Below are 22,311 nucleotides of genomic sequence, written 5' to 3'. Positions count from 1 at the left end.
CCCAAATACTATAGGGCTGATTATCTACATCGAGACCTTCATATACCCACAGTATGCCAAGAAATCAAGAGAACAGCAAGGGGGCATGAGGACATGAAGACTCCATTCTCATACTAATATTGATATATTGCAGCTTTTGAATACCACCAGAACAGGACACAGACTCGAAAGAATCAAACCATTTGATCTTGTGTAGTGTTGTGTAGTGAGGTGCATATAATGAAAAACCTTATTTCATCAGAGATTGAGATAGAGCCGATGGGTCCTCCTAGATATATACCTACATTTAAGTTAGCATGAAGACAAATTGTAGGTTATTCGGAAACGACTAGTAACAATGTAATAATTAAATAATAAAAAAATTCTATGTTTAAATATTTGTTATTTCCACTTTCATTAAACAGTATTGCAGAAAATTAAAATAGAAGTTATAAAACAGGATAATATGATTTAGCTTAACGTCAACAATGAATTCTATAATAACAACATGGGAAACTACAGTATATGTGAAAAAAATGAATAAAATTATAAAAAGAGCCTGACACCATAATGTCATCAATAGTCAGATTTTCATGACGATCTGGTGTTTAGTATAAAAATTATAGTGATTTTTGGGAAACGATATTTCCTATTTCCAAAAAATTGGATAATTGAAAGAGGTGTTTATAGTTGCTGTGACAAATGATCCATTATTACACGCCTAAAGCAAGAAAATCATTATATGAGTAGACAATAGCCGGTGAAATCCCTCCAAATCCACCAAAACTACAGTCAGTTGGAAATCCTATGGGCTCTATGTTTTCGGAATGCGTATGGAATTTTGTTCAATGACTACCTTGAGACAGACCAAACCATTAATAGTGAATATTATTGATTTTTGATCCAATATACAATGACTGGGTTAACAATTAAAAGAAAACGTCTTTAAATGTAAAAGATGAACATCATGTTAGATAAAAAGCAAAACACATTAGAACCAAAATAAAATAACTATATTGGTTAGTTAGAATATACCCTCATCTTGATCTAAAATCAAAGAGATTGATTTATCAGACAATCATAAAGCCAATTTGGACCTATGGGGTGCAAATATGGGACTGCACTAAAAATTCAAATCAACTATATCAAAACAAAATTCTTGGATTAATCAAATGGATTTGCGAAGTTATCCAAGATGTCGCCTTAAAACACGAAAGAAGATTACTACATCATACTAACGTGGAAGCAATACAACTACCGGACAACGCGCAGGATATCAGGAGATTGAAGCGAACCAAACAATACGAACTTATATAAAGTGTATACCTTTAGTGTAAACTATAGCTTAAGTTATTATAATTTTATGATTGAGGAATACATATTTATGTATTTATCGCGCACTCCTCTTGCTTATAAATTAATCCAAGTACAAATGAAATGTAATAAATCCACGTCGCACAAGTCGATAAGAACGATGGTCATTTAGTCTGACTAGATCCAACACTTACTGACTTCTGGTTGTTTACAGATCTCACATGAGTTCTTCAGGGCATCGATCATAAATACAATATAAAACATGCTTTGAAAATTTGTAACAGTCAAGGTTATAGTTTTTGTTTCTTTTTGTATTAATTAATAATTAAATGCAGAAGACGAAAATAATTCATCACTAAGTTATAAAAGTGTTGATATACTTCTCTCCTATCATCCAGGACTCAATATATTTAACATCTGAGCCGCTATGGACTGTGTCAAAATAAAGTGAACATTAGCGTCTTATAGTAAATAAAAATTTAAGGTCACTAATATTTTATAAATTATTCATTCAAATTCTATCAGAGTACCCAAATTGTTAGGTTATTTGTTCAGATGGCTCTAAGGCCTTTATAGGAATAGACGCTGCAATACATCATAGGTCATACAATAAACTCTTCAGATTCTCCTCTATGTCCACTATTCTTACTGCTGAAATATTCGCACTAAAGGAGACCCTAACACAAATTGGCCTACAACCTTGCCATTACAAATGTTCAACAAATTAAAAATACGTTACATTAGAAATATATTTTTCAATATGTAGATCTTAAAGTAGATAGTTTGGTGCAGCTTGAGTGGGACTTACTGCAGGAAGAAAATTTGGCCCCTTAAGAAAGATTTTTCTTTTAATGTATCTGTAGAAATGATGGATAAACAAATAAAATTAAGCAGATTGATCACTGCCAATTTACCTAATCCTTCCTGATGGATCGAACTACACAACCTCCTGACGTCAATTCCGAGGAACCAATGACCTGTTGTCTCCCAACAAACAAAACACACTTATTAATTATTAAGTCATGGCTTGCCCTGCCACAAAATTTGTCCAAATTATTTGATTTCTTCAGGAATTCCCCCAAGGAAATCAATCTTCATTTTAAAATATAATTTTACCTTATACATAGCTTCATTTTAAGATCATATACTTTTCTGTTTTTAGATTTATTTTTCTATTTTAAAATTTAATTATTATAACTAGTGTTGGGAACTATCGACTGAAATCGACTGTTTAGTAATTGACTACTTATTATTATCAACTGTTTCAGTCGCTATTTTTGGTTCGACTGATTTTACTACTTCTTGCTAGTGACTGTTTCAGTCGACCGTTTTCAGTCGCTAATAGGTCAATTGAAAAGTCCCCGGCCTATCATAGTAAAACAATTTTTTTTTGGAAAAATTAGTTTTTTTTATTCAACATAATTCCCTTCAAGGGTGATACACTGATTATAGCGAACCTCCAACAAGACCTCAGTTTCGGCGATCACCTATACATTCGACGAAAATTTCTTTCCAGCGAGCATTTTTTTGAGATCTGAGAACAGGAAATAGTCGCTTGGGGTCAGATCTGGAGAATACGGTGGATGAGCAATTCGAAACCCAATTCATGGATTTTTGACATGGTGCATTGCCTTGGTGAAGTAGCACTTTCTTTTTCTTCAAATGCGGCCGTTTTTTTGGCGATTTCGTCCTTCAAACGGTCCAATAATGCTATGTAATAGTCGCTGTTGATGGTCCTTCCTTTTTCAAGGTAGTCAATGAAAATTATTCCATGCGCATCGCAAAATACAGATGCCATAACCTCGCCAGCCGACTGTTGCGTTTTTCCACGCTTTGGAGCGGGTTCAGGAGGCTTTGATCGTGTACAGTCCACTCGGATGACAGCCGATTGGACTTCGGAGTAAAATGATGCAGCCATGTTTCATCCATTGTCACATATCGATGCAAAAACTCGGGTTTATTATGCTTGATCATCTTTAAACACTGATCTTAATCATCAACTCGTCGTTGTTTTTGGTCAAAAGTGAGCTCGCGCGGCACGTACTTTGCACAGAGCTTTCAAATACCCCAAATATTCGTAAATGATATGATGTACATGTTCAGTTGATATCTCATGTATTTTATTCAATTTCATTTTACTGTCATTCAAAATCATTTTGTTGATTTTTTAAATGTTTTCGTCGGTAACAACCTCTTCTGGGCGTCCACTACGTTCACCGTCTTCGGTGCTCATTTCACCACGTCTAAATTTAGCATACCAATCCTTGATGGTTGATTTTCCTGGGGCAGTGTCCGGAAACTCGGCATCAAGCCAAGCTTACTTCAACTGTATTTTTTCCCTTCAAAAAGCAATATTTTATCAACACGTGAAATTCCTTTTTATCCATTTTTTTACAATAACAGAAGTTGCTTCACTCAAAATGCTATAATTCACAAACTAATGATCCGATAGCTGTCAAATTTATACACGCATCTTTTGCGGGTTAGGGCTAACTAAAACACTTATAGATTTAATTCTAGTAGCGCTATCTATGTGTCAGGTCGGGGACTTTTCAATTGACCTGTTATTTTTTAGTTTTTAGTTTTTTTTAAGTTCTGTATTGTCTATATTTATTATAGTATATTATTAAAAAATAGCAATGAACATATTAAAATTCGATAAAACATTTGTGGTGTATTTCCATTCGATAAAAATTTCAAGTAGTTCCCAACACTAATTATTACCTTTAATGACTTTCTGCCATATTATATTGGGTATTCTCTTTCCTATATGTAACAGACGGGACTCTTAGTTTCAGTTAATATTTCTTGGTCTGAATAGATAACTTTCAAAAATGCTGACGCGTTGAGGAGACTCTAAACTATTAATATCACTAACAATATATCAAATTCTGTATCATTTCATATTGTTTATAGGTATGAAAATATGAAGACCGTATAGATTAATAAATGGTATATTATCCTTATTACTAAGGAATTAAAATAATTCACTCTGTACTTATTTACAGAATGAAACATAATTATTTTCAAGGAAATTAGTACTATAATATATAAACGTAATTCGTATAATGGTGCTAAATTTCTCGTTCAAGATGAAATTAACATAACAGTTGGTTGGTTTGCCATAGCAAAATTGGGAGAAAAAAATCAAATAATTCGATAAACAATAATAACACTGAATTATGGAGCCTCCTTTCTCATTAATGAGAACAAAAGGTTTATCGCCATTTTATAATACCATTTTGTTCGACATATGGTGAATTATGCAAGTTGCTTCATTCTTCTTGCTGCATGAAAGCAATTTACCGTCAGCTGTAAGTGCCACAACGATGATTTGCACGGAAAACCTAATTTTCATCATTCGATAGTAGAATTCTAGACCACGGATTAAAGGAAAATAAACACATAAATTAACTGATCTTTTTTTATGTTGTTCTTTAGTTTGCGTGTCTTCTTCATCTCTAGTCAGGCGTAATCTAACATACAATTAAAGGTGTGTGTTTCAACATGTTTTGTATTTATATTGGCGTATCAGTTCATGTTCTCGTTTTCTGAATATTTCATTTAAATATTATTTAGGTATATCGTTAAAGTATAGGTAGTGATCAGTGGAAGAATTTTATAATATTGGGTTGTTCGATAATACGTTTACGACGATGGCTTTTGACATATTATTTTATGTCAAAAGGTCAATAGAAAGTAGAGAGATCAAATATCTTAAATTCTAAATGAGTATCTATATATTAATCGGCTTAGAGAAAAATTTTGAAGAAAATAGGGGTACCTGGAAGCGTGAAATTTGGCACGGTTAAAATTTATTGAGGAAGACTTTTTTGGCATAATATGCGCTACAAATAAATAAATTATAGCAAAACGAAATACGCCGAAATCAAGCAACAAGGAATAACCGTCAGATCGGCGACACAAAATGTATAAACAAATATTTTAGGCTCTGGCCGACGCGCTCCAACTTTTATACGGTAGATTATTCGTCGTTTCTGTTGTACGTAAATCAATTAGAGACACATAATTTTTAAAATCAAAATCTGGCAACATTGTACCGCAAAGTGCCGGCAGGCAATTTTGAATCAGAAGACAAATCCCTAAATTTTATATATTAAAACATTAAACAGGTTAAAATTAGCGTTGGGAACTATTAAAACAGTCGATAGTCGCAAAACAATCGATAGTCAAAAATTTAGCGACTGAAAATAGTAATTACTATTAAAATGCACGGCTCGACTGTTTTTTTCGATTCGTGATGTCAGACGAAGATGTACGAACCCTTCCCTGTATAAATTGTGAGAGAGGAAAGGTCGGAGATAATAGCTTGGAGCAGTTAATTTTAAATGTGCTTATAATTTGAACGGTGGTATAAGCGAGACTATAAATAAGAAAAGGAAAATAATATTTAGTGAATAGTATTAATATGCAAATTATAATTTCATTTTAAACGAAGTAGAATTACATTTATATTTGAATGTTCTGTGGATCTGTAAAAGCTAAAAAATGTTAAATCTATATTGTTTTTAGTCACGTCAACCTCTTTCCTTGTCAGATTTTACACTCCCATAATCACAAATATTAAACAATCACAAACATAAATTTACGACCATCCCAGAAGGATTCAAACCCGCGACTATCGCAACAGTAGGAGGACCGTCCTGTCGCCTTTACCACTGCACCCCCAAGCCGGCTGTAAAAACTAAATATGTATAATAACCATAAATGCTAAATAATAATTAAACATACACCTAGAAAAAAAAAACTAATCCATGACATAATTAAAAATAATCACACAATAACTATTAGAGCTTTTTTAAATACAGTAAATGCTTTATTTATTATTGAACGGAAATATTTTTTAACAAAGATTGAGAGAGTAATCGAAATATTACCTATTATTGCCATAAAAACAGTCAAAAGTATTTTACTATTTATCATTCACAATTTTCATTTTTTTACCCTGTTACATTAACTATCTTGAAAAATATCGTTACAAAATGCTGCTATATTAACATACAATATATTGTTATTTACAAGCAAACTATCAAAAAAAAACATAAAACATAAAGCACAAATTGGATACATTTTTGTCAAGGTCGCGGCTAGGACGACCGGTAGAACCAAAAATAGTAACTAAAAGTACACAACTGAAAATAGCAACTGAAAACAGTCGACTGAAACAAAAGTAGTAAAATCAGTCAAACCAAAAATAGCGACTCAAACAGTCAATACTAAAAAGTACTCAATTACTAAACAGTCGATAGTTGTTTTCAGTCGATAGTTCCCAACGCTAGTTAAAACATTATTAAACGGAGTTATTTAATTTTACGCAGTTATTTTTGTTTATTCCCGTATTGTTGGAACTATTAAATAGTTACGGCAAGTCTGGATAAAAAAACGATTAAAGATACTATGATAACGTAAAATTATATTTAACATTTTTTGTAGAGAGAACAAATAGCTGTGTGTAGAATATATAGCTGTGAAAGAAAAATGCTATATATGCGTAAATTTTATCCCAACATAGATTAACATAATTCGAGAATAACAAAAACCGTCTGTCCCCTTTGTTTACAAGATATTTAGAATTTCGAAATCAATTCAAATTTGATGTCTGGTGTACAGAGAACATCTAAGAAAAATTGTTCTTGCTTAAGAACTGGTAGTAACTGATATGGTTCTGGAGACATAGCATATCATTGTACTAGAGGCAATTCTAAAAGTTATTAAGATTTTTCTGTAACTTTTAGTGATATTATTTTCTGATTAATTTCAGGTTTCTTTCGTAAATTAATTTCTTAACATAATACTAACCTAACATTACAAGTAATAAATACGTTAATTTGTGCATCAAGAGTTAAAATTAATGTTGCAAAGAATACTAACAATTATAAAACAGCTTCATAGAACTTTAATTCCTCATTTGTTGGTGAGATGTTAGTTCGTAGACATAAGGCATCAGATACCTAAACTAAAGCATAGAAGGCAAATTAAAGATGAACTATCTGCAAGGGTAAGATCGGAGAGTGGGATAAATAAGCAAAGAACGATACAATTTTATTAAAAAATTTAGGTATAGAAATTATTCTTTTAATCAGCCTGGTGTATTTTTTGTTTTTGCAATATATATTTTAGGTGAGAAATATGGATAAAAGATAGACTATATATAGACTATATGAATACATAAATGAAGCATTGAAAATATGCAGCAGTTAAAATAAAACTAACTACATAATTTGCATAGATGGAACACAGTATAAATAGAAGAAAATATGAATTAATAATTGTAAATTTGTAAACAATTTATAGACCTAATTTTTCGAAAATCAATAGTTAATTTAATGATTGTAAATACATTCCTTTAATATACACTTCAAAATTGTAAAAAATATATTACCTAATTGTGTTCTGTATTAGTTTAATATATCTGCTAAAGTTAAATATTAATTTCAAAATTGTTTTATTCATATATTCCCTGTTTTTATTTTCAAACATGTATCACTTCATTTATTATTCCATATTTATGTTTATAACATAAAAGTAAAGCAAGATCATGTATACTTATATCTGATGCTCTAAAGATTTTACAGTTCTGAAAATAATCTTATTTATGATACATTGTTATAATGGTGTAGTAATATAAACTTATCACTACATTCTTATTTATTCATTTATTTCTCATCTTATATTGAAAATACTGTGAAAACAAGTTTTAGTAACATATCATTTTTAAATTATTATATTTACTTTGTTATGAGCGAAATATGATTAACTTATAAATTGTGGTCGAATTTCAACCATACGGCGATCACTAGTTATTAATTATAATATGTAGATATACTAACATCTTAAATGTAATAGAATAAACCCTAAAAAACTAAACAAGAACTTGAAAATTATGAATTGGAAAAGATACACCCCTAGCAGTTGATGAGAGTCAAGACATATTCATGGAGAAACTACAGTAAATTAGGGATAAAATAAAGATTCATCCAATACTTGTAATGATCATTAATATTGGTCAATGTTTATCAATCATCTCTCATCGCTACATTTTTGTAAAAAGAACAAAAATAGTTTGGGCAATTGAACTGTACCAAAAACCAGCTGTAATTAATAATCATTAACATCATTAACATTGTAGCAACCTTGAGGCATGTCGAATTTCACATAGTGGAATAACGGTCTACAAAATACCCAGATATATAATTCCAGATTTTGAAAACGAGCGGGGTACCAGCAGCGCCAACTAGAACCCAATAACGAATAGCTGGCAACCCCGAGACGCTTATTTGGGATGTTATTGAAGGGTATTTCCAATCATTCAGTAACCGACGTTCGTTTGGTTTAGACGTGCCACGATCGACTGCCCAAGCCTCGTCTACAGGTAACACCGCTGTCATCCGTTTTACCTATTTTGTATTTTCCACATTTTTATATTACTTCAATAAATAACGGTCACATAATGCAAACACCACTGTTTCATTTCGTTTTACCTCCATTCACCGAGCCATATCAGTTTACCCTAAAGTGGTGACCCCGACGTGATCTTTCGCAAAATTGGGTTTGGACTCGTGAATGGAGGGTACGTGCAACATGGTGTATTTTACGTAGCCGTTATATTTTTTGTTTCAACATTTTCAATACTTTTAATTCGATTCGTTTTCGATTTTACCGTTATTCCTTCAACATTACATTCATTCAAACATTTGTTCCTCATTAAATTTTATTTTAGTGCTGGAACAATGAAGCTTAAATTTCATTTCATTATTTCCAATTCATTAAAAAAAAATTTTGTTCAAATTTTATTTCTTTCACAATCTTTTGAACTCTTAGAGATTTTTACATCACTGTTTAATCATCAGCGTCTCGGCTAAACATTTATTTCGGCGCTATGTTTAAATCATAATGTCTTCCTTCGCTCGCCGTCTCCGTCATAGTGGCAGACATCTTGATTTGAAAGGCTTTGGGCAGCTTCGGTTGGATACCGTGGTTATTTGTTTTTTTTTTGAATTACCGTAACGTATGTGACTACAGGTTAGTCACAGAGCAGCTCCAGAAGCTAGGTACCGATTGCAGTCACCGTAGACTCGTCATGTCTTCGCCGAGGTACCAGAATTGCCAACGTCTCGTCGTCGAAGAAAATAAGCTACCACGTCGTCGAACAATCGATCCTTCCCCAGCGTCGATTACGGGAGCCCTGTCCGAAAAAATAGCTTGTTTTCAACGTCATCGATGGACCACATTCAAGTGCCAAAGCGACGATGAAGCAACGGTATCTGTAGAACCGGAAGATATCAACAGCCATACCAGATCGCAACCGTACCAACCACAACCGTTTCGATTCATCATATGTTTCAAAGCCCTTTTCATGCAGCACATTTTGTTTGGTATATCAGTATTTTGTATTTAATTTTTTTTCATAAATTTTTGTATTTTTACTTGCTTAAAATAATTGTATGTAAAATTCTGGCAGGGTAGTATTGTAGCGACCTTGACTCATGCCGAATTTTACATAGTGGAATAACGGTCTACAAAATACCCAGAAATATAATCCCAGATGTTAAACACGGGCGGGGTGCCAGCAGCGCCAACTAGAACCCGATAACGAATAACTGGCAACCCCGAGGCGTTTATCTGGGGTATTTTTATATGTTGTTGAAGGGTATTTCCATTTATTCAGTGACCGACCATCGTTTGGTTTAGCCACCATCGACTGCCCAAGCCTCGTCTCCAGGTAATACCGCTGCCATCCATTTTATCTAATTTGTATTTTCTACATTTTTTATATTGCCGATAAATCACGGTCACATAATGTAAACACCACCGTTTCATTTCGTTTTACTTCCATTCACCGAGCCATACAACTTACCCCAAACTACAGTAAATTAGGGATAAAATAAAGATTGATCCAACACTTGTAATCATCATTAATCTTGGTCAATGTTTCTCAATCATTTCTCATCGCTACATTTTTGTAAAAAGAACTAAAATAGTTTGGGCAATTGAACTGCACCAAAAACCAGCTGTAATTACTTTAACATCATTAACATTATTTATCGTTTACACTTATATTTATAACTAAATAACGTTTGATGTTTGATGAATAACGATGAAACCTATCCGAAAGCTCTGAGTAATATTCGCTGGTGAGCGTTTCACCCTTTTCAAGATTTTGTTAAACTAAATAACACAGTTTGCTCAAAATATCACGGTAGTCTACTAATAGATGACACTTGAGGGCAGCAGTGATGCATGATTTATCAAACTGCCTTAGTAAGCAAACGTCCAAAGTAATATGCTTTTTGAAGATTAATCAGCTAATTAACAGGTTATTAAGACAACAATAAAATTATGGCTTTAAAAATTCCTTCCTGTTTTGGTTTCACCGGATAATATATATCGTATGTTAAATCCATACACTATTAATTGATGTGCCTGAGAAATCCTGCTAATAATATTTAAATTACTATTTACTTAATCGCGCCTATCTGAAACTTGAAGGAAGTGTAATTCTACAGCTGATCAGCTTACCGTTGGTACTTAAGTTATTCTCATTTGAAATAAATCAACATCATTATTTCTAGAAATGTTGGAATTATTCATTTTATTTTGTTTAGTTATTAATATTGCTAATAGAGGCGTTCTCATTTGTACAACAGGAAAATCCAATTATAAAGGATATACGTCTAAGAAAACATTTTAAAATAATTGTATTATACTTAATAATTATAATATATGAGGTACATATACCATACTGTACCAATTTTACTGCTATGGTATTTATTATGTTTGTCCTCAGATAGAACATTGTAGTTTAATTTTTCTGTTATTAAAATACATAGATTAAAACTATAATTAACCAAGTAAAAATGCAGAAAAGATGTACTGCTTCTGATACATAGTAATGTACGAATCCGTTAATTATAAAATCACTGATTAAATTAAAATATTTATAAATGAAAGCATGATTTATTTGAGGATAAATATAAAGAAAGTAGAGAAAATGTATCGATACATGTACGTAAAAGAAAAAAATTCGCGGGGAAAATGGAATCTAATTAATATAATTTAAAAAAAATCTTCAATATATCCTACTATATTATGATAATTCAATTGGTGTACAACCTACCAAAAAAAATCAACGTAAAATGAATCATACCATCTAGTTTTTCATTAAATACATATGATCGATCTATTTAAAAATCGTAGACAGTTAAAATATAAAGAATGTCTTATATATACAGGAAGACATCATTATATATACTGATATATGCTTAATGCAAATTATATGGTTTATGTTAAATATCTCATATCTTTGTTATAATACAATGATTAATTGATTGAATAATGTAATTTTTAATTTCAGGAAAATAACTTCAAATTATAATTTATAATTAATTTATAACGAAATAACGTTTGATGTTTAATTATTATTTATTAGATCTGGGTAGTACTGTTTTCCAATATGGAATTTAAAAATAAAATCTCCAACATTAATTCACACTCATCATATAAGTTGTGCAAATAAATTCGAACAATCTTGTAATTATATTCATATGAAATCATAATCATATATCTTCAAAAATCAGTATGTATCATTTCGCAGTGAAATAAACTCAACAAGAGATCACTAAACAGCTAAACTAAATATTCATAATAAGGAACTAATGCCCAGCTTACCGATTTCATCTCTACTATGAGCTACTCTAGCTTAAAGAAACCGCTGGAGAACATTTGAATCGAGAATTATAACACAAACCTCTCCAATATATCATTGTATTTATATTTCCATCAACATCTCCAGAATACATAATAAATGTGCTGATGATGATTCATACTCTGACCTAGCGGTATATCAAAGTTACAGAAAAAACTCAACTCCTCTTGAATTTTCCTGAAATTGAAATTTTGAATTCAAAGCTTAGTTCTAGTAATTCTATTGCATATTAGGAATATGTAAATCAATATAATATTATTAATTGATTATTAAATGATATCAATACAATATTTCGTATTTTTGCAATTTAATAATAAATAATTTTATCCTGATTTAAATTTAATTAATTTATTATATTTAAAAGATTGGATTTGACAATACTTATTGAACATTTAACGTAATCATAATATCTACTGTTACAATAACTTACGCAAAAACAAAATTAAAAATAGTATCAAAAAATGGGACATGATATATCACAATGGGAAAGTCCGAATAACAGTACCAAAAAATCGAGGTGGTTAAAAAAATTAACTTCATTTACAAAAAAAAAAGAAGAATACTAGGTGGAAAAAGAGCAAGAAGATGAATTTTGACAAAAAACGAGTACCGGATGAAATGCGATTGGTGGTTCCGAGTACGGTACCATTTGATAGGAAGTGGGTTACCTAAGGCTTAGCTGCGGCGGTTCGCGTACTCAACTTACACAGTGCATAAAGCTCTTACGGCACAGACGTTCTTCAGCCTTCGACAGTACCACCGGCCCCAGTACTCAAGGACGCTCGCGAAGAATCGTACTCCAACAGTATTTAAACACCCGCTATCTATTGTGTTCGCGATACATTTTTTTCTCTGTTTCGATCATTTCACCTCATCATAAAATAAAAAATGCGCGTTCTGGTTTTTATCGGTTTGTTGTGCGCGCTTCAGATTCAGGCCCAGTCGCAATCGAAATTTTGGGATTATTCCCAACAATTCTTGTCGAATTTTTTCCGGCAAGGTAAAAACGCTGGAAATATTATTACAACCACTGATTCGGTTACGTATATTTCAACAACACCACCAACAACCAGTAGAGTCACGGAAACATCCCTAAAAACAACAACCATTCCCCCTAGAGAATATTCCACTTCGTTTACCACCAATAAATCATCACAAACAACCCCTACGACTATTATAACGACAACATACTCCTCCACATTATCTGATATCACCACCGAAAGAAATAATATTTCCACGGTTACCGGTACCACAGCGGGAATCAGTACTATTACGGAAAGTAGTACTGGAAGTACGATTTTTGATACAACCACGACAGACTATATCGGAACCACCGGAGAACCCCGAGAAAATCCCAATTCTCATGACTTCTACCTCAGCAGTAAACGAGAAAAACCGCTCATTAAATTAGCTGCTAATATCAGCCAGGTAAGTCGTATCTAATTCAATTTCATTGTAACACCACGTAGTATTTTTTCTGTATATCCATAGACATTACTGGTCTCTTTTTTCTCAACTTGACGATGAGAATAACGCTCATTAAATAAACTCGGTTCCATGTGAAATTTAATTTTAATTTGTATATCTCCGAGTGTCACTTAAAATTTAGGCTATACCGTTAAAATACGTTGTAAAGAAAATGAAATCCGTTATAATTAAAATTATAAAACGGGTCGTATATTAGGTGACAAATAAATTGGCAATAAAAATGTTTAATTAACTTTATTTTAATTATATTAGGCATGCTATTTTAGTTAAATTTGCAAAAAGTTTGCCAATTTTTTATTGAATTTCTATAGTTTTTATTAAAACATATTAAATATACTAGCATCTTAGAGAATACTACAACAAAACGTTTTTTATTATGTATCTTCTGTTCTGCGTAACTAAAAATATATCAGAACTATGGTTACTCTGATATAGAAAATAGTTCTATTTTACTAATAATTTGGGATGGAGTGATATTGTTTCTATAGGACACAACCATCTCGTAAAATAACACATTTTCTATGTCTATGGGTACATACAGAAACTAGACTAGAATTTAGTTCAAAACTATTAGTCCTAATAACGCAAATTACAAATAAATACCAGAATACTCTGTGGAACAGTCATTGATGTAAAAAAATCGAATAGTACTATTGTTATAGAGTAAAATGATGGTACTTCAGTGTAGGTAGAAAACCTAATGTGTAAACAATGGCTTATTCTTCTTCTATTTTCTCCATTCAAAAGTTTGAATCTATAATATATAGCAATTTAAATGTTTAACATCTCAATAAGTTCACAAAGAATACATCTTTGTGGAATATTCATTATCGATTCTATAGGTAGCAGGTTTGAAAAACTTTCCTTTGACCTATACATATTATAAACATTTTCCAATCAATATTATTCCATATTTTGCATTAAAAACAATATCAATATTTAATTCAAAATATTCAATTACAACAAATTATGTCTGAAAAAGCATTTTCCTAATTCTTAAACAGAAATTATTCGTTGAATAATTATCAAAGAACGGTAGTAGTGTTAAAATAGTAATAAATAGTGAAATAGTATAATAATTCACGCATTATATATAGTATATTTAATTTATTATTGTGTTAGTGACTTTATAAGTTAGGTTGGACATAAAGTGGAATATAAAGTATATTTTTGGAATTTGATAGTGGTTTGGTTTTACTTTAACGTATGTAGTTGAGTAGTTTATTTCAATAGCCTCAGGTCTAAAATTATTCCAACATAAATAGAGCAGACAAATCATCTGAAAACTGGAATTACAACTTACACACCGCTCAATCAGAACGCTTTTTTAACCTGTTATTTTCAATTTTAAATTGCAACTATTCAAAAATAATAGAACCCAAAATAGTTATTTATGTCACATCATCTATTATTATCATTATTGTCAATTATCTTTATAACTCCATATTTTTATATTGGAGTATGCGTTTTTCAGTTTTTAAAATACAGTTTTTTAAATTACGTTTATTTCAGTTTTTTTAAAATCAGTTTTTAAAATACATTACTAACAGTCAATAGCAATAAATACCTTAGCTGTTAATTAATTGTATTTTTCGTAAAAACCCTAGGGCTTTTACTGAAACGCTCATTAAGTTTCTTCACTACATTTACCTGTAATAATGATTTTTACACTTGGAACGATTTACTAGAATAGCCTAAGGTTTATAATTATTTGTACACATAAATTGTACAAACTAGTCAACTCAAACCTACTACGAAAACCTCCACAATTTTCAAATGAAACAAATATCTTTAAAACAATTTTACAAACCTAAAAATATATTATCTTTACATCACAAATTTAAAAAACGAATTAGTGTCTTATTTTTATTATCATAAATTGGAATAATTGGTATAAATGGAAACTATATATATATATATATATATATATATATATATATATATATATATATATATATATATATATATATATATATATATATATATATATATATAAACTTAGAAGCACCCTAAGCTAACTGAAGATAATTATTCTAATTAATTATGCTTTACTTAATTTAAGATAACTCATTGGAAACTGAAATAATTGGTTTGATAAGAGTGGAAAAATCAATTTAAAGTTAATTATAAATTTTAAAAGAACTTATAAACATTAATAGCCATCCTTATAATAACATTTACCCATTTCAAAAGTAGATAAACAAAAAAAACCCTTCACGTATTAATTAAATGCAACACGATATTTCATAAATCGAACTAGACCTCGTTTTTTCTTGTATTAAAATAATTACATGATGAGTCAAAGCATCATTTTAATGAATTATATTATCAGCTTAAAATAAATTACCAGATTTCAATATACAACGCGAATATAAGCTATTAAGACTGCAAAATATATACATATTTAAAAAAAGTCGTATGGAACCTGTTTGGTGCGTTTTTCTTAAAATTGTAACCTCGATTACGCCTCAGGTATTAATCAAAGTAATTTCTCTGATGTTGTAGCCTGTAATAAAGTGTATATGAAAATATTACAATAATTGTTATTTTTATAAATTTCCCGTCAAAAACATTGATGATAATATATTTTTTATTTCACTATATATATTTTTTTAATTATTACTCTTAGTAGTTCCACAATCTGCCCAGAGGGCAATAAGTATTTTTATGTATATATTCATACACATGGCATGTAGAAAATCACTTCACTAAGTGATATCCTGTACTAGACTTATTAGTCTTATTTTAAAGCTTATTGTATTATTATCATTATTCTACTACTATTAGCTTATTATATGTCCGATAATCAGATCGGATGGTGATAAGACGTTTTAGTCTACACACTTCACTATCACTTCGCATATTTAGCTGATTAGTGAGTACCTTGGGATGCACTGACCCTATTTCGATGTACCTCACACAAACACGTTGAATTATACTCTTTATTGCTTCTAGAGGAATATCGCGTTGTATCACTTCATTTAAAACATAATGCGGAGCATCGACAATGGCACGCAACACTTTATTTTGGAACCGTTGTATGATGGATATATTAGACTTGCTAGCGGTTCCCCATAGCTGGATTCCATATGACCCAATAGGCTTGAGTATACACTTATACAATAATTATCTTGTTATCTAATGATAACTTGAATTTGCGTCCGATAAGCCAATACATATAGTAGAGTTTAAATCCAAGTTGTTTCCGTTTGGCGAGTATCTGCTTCTTTCAAGTTATTCGTCGATCTAGGTGCATACCAAGATATTTAGCATCCTCCGCTTGCGGGAGTTGACAATTATTGATATAGACTGGTGAACATGTTCTTCTACGCAGCGTAAAAAGTCATATGATTGGATTTCTTTTTGTTGGCTTTTATATGCCATCTTTTCAACCACATTTGTATTTGATTTAGGCGTTTGTAGGTTCATTGAGTCTTTGACTGGATTTTCATGAGAGGCTAAGTCTGCCGTGTCGTCTGCGTATGTTGCCGTATGCATCAGCTCTGTACAAAAGATAAAGTACTGGACCCAGTACACTACCTTGCGGAACTCCTGAATATATTGCATGTAATTCGGTATGTTCATCGCCTTGTTTTACTGAAATGGCGATCTGTGAGCTCATAATCCGGATGAGGGAAAAGTCTCTTTAATTTAACCTGCAATCCCGCAATCAAAGACCTGAGATATGTCTAGTAACGTTTAAGGTCGTTGACGTTTAAGTCCATATTTATTTTGTTAACAAGTCTATGCACTTGTTCAATTATTCCATGCTTATCGCAAAACCCAAATTGGTGTTCCGGAATGTTCTTTCTTCTTTCTATTATACAATTGAGCCTTTATGTATTTCTCTATTCTTAAATCTGTTTTTAATATTCGGGAATTAACAATTAATATAAGCTCATTCACCTTTTACTAGTCAATTGCTTATACTAATTCTTTATAAAATATCATGAAAAAATCACGATAAAACAATATTGATATAAAAAGATTCTATTGTATCGATTTATTTTGCTTGAAGACAATTACGTCAAAAACTGGAACACTATTTTAATAGAAATACCTCACGGATATTTGTAAACTATTAGATATATCAATTTCACATCCACATTCGCCATTAGAACCGCATTCTATAAAAAAAACTTATATTAACCTTCATTACATGGTGTTTATTATAATCTATTATTATACTTCCATCATTTTGACACCATGTAAATAGAAAGAGAAACAGAAATTAGTTCCAGAAAACATTTCAATTATTCAAAGCTACTGCAAAAAGCTTAAGCAGATAGAAAAACTATGTATTCATTAAGTATAACAATATATATGAAATTTAATATAAAAATATGATGTGTATGAAGTGTTAATTCCTTATTTCTGAGGTTCAATTATGTAATTTTGAATGAACAATGTTATCAATGGACTGTAGTAGTGTTAAAATAGAGTAAAAAGTATAATTCGTATTATATTATATCATAGTTATTTGTTAATTTGCGGAAATTTCAATTTTTCAATAATTTTTGTCTTATTTTTTGGATTTATGTTTACCACGGTCCTTAGCATTAAGCCTACCGACTGGCGAGTGACCAACTTTAGAAATCATCCCAGAAGACATTCGGTCTTACCCAGCCTGGTTACTGGCGTGATTGGGATCATTTTCCTTGTCGGATTTTACACTCTTGCCTAGAACATTCAAAAATTTTAAATAATCACAAACATAAATTTACGACCATGCCCCAGCAGGATTCGAACCTGCTATCGCAACAGTAGGAGGACCGTCCATCCCCTTTACCACTGCGCCCCAAGCCGGCTTTTGGATTTATTAGTGGTTTTCTTAAAGTAAATAATATTGATGTAGCTGATTGTTGTGTATATTGTATTTTTTTGTCTTATATCGTATTAAATATCGTATCTACAAAGACTGAACCGTAAGCAATCAACATTCAGTTTCATATTATTCATCAGATATATTTCCATTTATAATGGGTCAACAACTCATTAATATAATGTGCGTTATAATACCGTGTTGGTACTTTTTCATCAAAAATTCAACTCGTATGCCCTCTCTTCGAGCAATTTAGCTTCGTTAGATTTCTGGTTAATCCCTAAGGTTAAAAAAACTTTGACAGACATTATTTGACGACGAAATTCATAATTATCCTAATATATATATATATATATATATATATATATATATATATATATATATATATATATATATATATATATGAGATGTTAATTAAACGAACTTTAAATCTCTATTAAAAACGAAATAATTATGACATTCCCGTAATAATCCTTATTTTATTCTAATATCCATATTAAAATGTGAATGCTGCTACTTAGTTATGTCTTCCTTATCATTAGCTCCACCGATCCGTTGGTCATACCAACATTCCAATTTACGTACTTGCTTCGAATTATTCATATCTATAAATCGAATAATCGAATCGACTAAAAACTGGACCTGCCGCAACCAACGCCACTTAATCAAAGCGCTTTTTTCACGTTCAGATCAACTTTTAGTGTGAATCCGCATATATAGTGAAATGATAATAAAAAATAACGTAACGGTGTTTATTAATTTCGTTTCCATTTTTCCTTTAAATCATCGAAGGTTAATTAAAATTAATTGGATAAAATTGTGTGATTATTTAGAAAATATTTGGCCCTATTTATCCTTTTTAACACAGTATGCCTTAAAATTCGGTGAGAACCAGATTTATATTATTTTATAAAAGATTAATTTCTTTCTGAAAAAGTAAACTACTATAAGTAAAAACTGTTTGCCTTGACTGATATGATATATACAATATAAAAGCAAAAAATTTCCAATATTTTTATAGTAATTTTTAAAATTGTTTATCAGATAGTACAATTCATCTATGTCACATATGTCATGTATATAGAAAAACATTGATGTTTAAAAATACGTAAGTATTGACACTCACATTTATATTAATTTAAAAATATACTTATAATTGTTATAATTGCTTCTAAAAGAATTAGGTTAGTTACAATAGTTAAGTGAATTAAGTTCATTAAGTGATATGTGTAACATATTATCTTAATTAGTTAGTCCTTTGCAAAATGTTTTAAGTCCATATACGTCCTATAACCTGATGGGATGGTGTTAAAAATTTTTGTCGACGCACTTCACTGTCATGTCTCACATTTAGCTGACTAGTGAGCACATTGGGGGGTTTACAATAAAGTCTCAAAAATAACACCTCTACGACTACGAAGTATTTACTTCTTCGTTTGATAAAACTCATTTTCATGAAAGAACCTTTTCTAGGTGTTAAAATAGTCAGTCAGATGAGCGAAATTAGCCGAATAGTCTGAATGTTGAAACAATTCGTATGTTATGTGAGCTGATGCGTAATATTAATATTTTCCGCAACCTTTATGTTAAAATTTTTGAGTTTATTATTTTACTAATTTGAAGTCCACCAACAAAATTATTTTTACATTCTAAAAAACCTTAAATATTGATTCCACAATACTCCTGTGCCTTTTATTTTGATTCAGGATCATAGTGGTAAACCCAAATCTCATACATAGTGACTAAATAAAACTAAATATTTAAAATGGAATGCAGCACCCATTCTGCAGACAGATACTTTAAAAACTAAACTTGAAATCAAAATATTTCTCACTCGGTCTAGTGAAATGTCTAGATTTTCATCTAATTTCTTTCAATCAATAATCTGTATTTTTGCAACGATTTCTGGTGTTAATGTTGTTTTCGGACATCCTTTATATTGACTGTCTCGAAGGATTGTACTACCACTTTTGAACAAACCAACCCATTTATAAATTGTTATTTCTGCAGGACCAGAAATTCGTCTGGCAAATATACCAATTCGTTATGAATATTTCATAATCTATAAACATATTTTTACAAAGAAATTACTTTAAGTGGCTTGTAAACCAAGAATGAATTAACAGACCAAAATAAAATTTTGGTTATGTTCCGAATTTTTAATTATACTTTAACCAATATATGGTGCTAAATGTATTTGGTATAATAATTAAATTGTAGTGTATTAAAAATATAGTTGCTGAAATTAACATTATAAATAAAAAACTGGTAATAGAACCTGTTCGATGTCCCTTTCATAAAAATGTAATGTATGTTACACTTCAAGCCATTAATGGTATGCTTTTTGATCATGATACAATGTATATGACACGATTAGTTCCTTTATTTTTACTTTCGATAAACGGTAGCCTAAGGTCTAATATTATTCTGACAAGCAAATTAATTCAAAACTGGCCAGGCAACTTCCATGTGGATTAATCAAAACACTTTTCTCATCCTACCACTTTCAATTTTAATAATAGCACAAATACCCGCTTGGCATTTTTCGCGAAGAATCATCGAACTTAGGACATTAACCGATAATTTGCGTTGAAAAAAATTACCAAGTGAAGAAACGTTAGGTGTCGCATATGAATGAAGTAGGTCTAAGCAATAATTGATGGTTAGATGTAAAATTCAGCGGATACAGTTAATTTGTAGAAAGGTATATTCTTTACAAGTTCGGAATCGTGATGGCTTATGCCACTCATGACCTTACATTCGAAAAAAACACTGTTACAACTTATTATTAATTGAGAAGAATATGGGAATATCTTGTCCGTTTATTTGTCGTAATACATTATTCATATATTTGTCCATACAATCATGGATGTTGCTGAATTTTAAATTCGACGAGAAGATACTTTTTACGTATTTCTCTTTTTAATTGTATGAAAACAATTTGCATATTACGAGAAAGATAATCCCTTATTACTTATAATTATTAATTCATGCATTTTAAAAACTATCCGGTTAAATATGTTAATTAAGTAAAAACGTCTTGACACATGCCAAATTATATTTATCACACTAGATAATTACATCAATAACAGAATAACGCTTTCACAAAAGCATGGATAAAACAAAAAAATATACAATCATGAACTAATTAGGGTAAAAGAAATGTATAAGAAATCATAATAATAATATCAATTTTTAATGCATTAAGATTATGTTATTCTTAGTAAAATCTAGTGTCCAATGGAAAGTATTAATGTACACGACTGTTAAATTCGGCCGATTTGGTTTATTCCACATAAAATAACAGTTTTCAGTATAGTATTCGCAGACTCTCAAATAACTTTCAGATAGTTTAGCAGTCGATATTCAATTGTTTTCAAATGATTATACAATAGGTAAGATCCAAAATGGAGGAAAATGGCTGCCACACGAACTTCTAAAATTTCGAATCATTTCAACATTAAGCTTTCATTACTTGTCAGGCAAAAAAGAGTGTTCTGTGGCATATTGTGACTGGCGATGAAAAGTGGATCTACTACAACAATACCAAGAACAAATAGTAATGAGGTAGCCCAGAAGAACCATCCACATCGACTTCGAAGCGGAATATTCATGGCCATAAACTATTAGTGGGCATATGTGGGATCATAAAGGTGTTGTGTATTACTAGCTGCTAAAACCGAATGAAACTATAATTGCAGATATCTACCGATGTCAATTGAACAAACCGAAGGACCCACAGTTCAGCAGTAGCAATAACAAGTCATCCCCTTAGAAATTTTTCAATCACCTAAATGTTATTTATTTACCGGGAATCAAAATATATTTGAAACCATGAGCATTCAGAAAAAATACCTATTCTTGTATAGGCTCGGTTGACATTATAAAACCATGAAAAACTACTTGAAATGCCAATATTCCAACACAGTATCACTAATCCTGACTTATCGCGCATGTTTTATATCACAGTCTTGAGAAAAGA

General features: G+C 30.8%; 2 protein-coding genes across 2 annotated transcripts in view; one reads left to right on the top strand and one right to left on the bottom strand.

Annotated features, from left to right (window-relative positions):
• The window catches only part of LOC143197645 (elongation factor-like GTPase 1), a 151,475-nt gene that overhangs the window by 43,218 nt on the left and 85,946 nt on the right, over window positions 1-22,311 (bottom strand). The window lies entirely within an intron of this gene.
• Window positions 12,786-22,311, top strand: part of dsx-c73A (doublesex cognate 73A) — a 92,083-nt gene continuing 82,557 nt past the window's right edge. Inside the window, exon 1 of the mRNA XM_076406249.1 lies at window positions 12,786-13,447. Within this exon, the coding sequence (XP_076262364.1) occupies window positions 12,908-13,447 (540 nt within the window). The 5' untranslated portion in view covers window positions 12,786-12,907. The remainder of the gene's footprint in view (window positions 13,448-22,311) is intronic.

This window comes from Rhynchophorus ferrugineus, unplaced genomic scaffold (assembly GCF_030347505.1).
Source record: "Rhynchophorus ferrugineus isolate W39M unplaced genomic scaffold, kcgeb_rfMv2 rfM5, whole genome shotgun sequence".
In the NCBI taxonomy this organism is placed as follows: Eukaryota; Metazoa; Arthropoda; class Insecta; order Coleoptera; family Curculionidae; genus Rhynchophorus; species Rhynchophorus ferrugineus.
The sequence above is the reverse complement of the archived record's forward strand: the minus strand, read 5'-3'. Positions and strand labels throughout refer to the sequence as shown.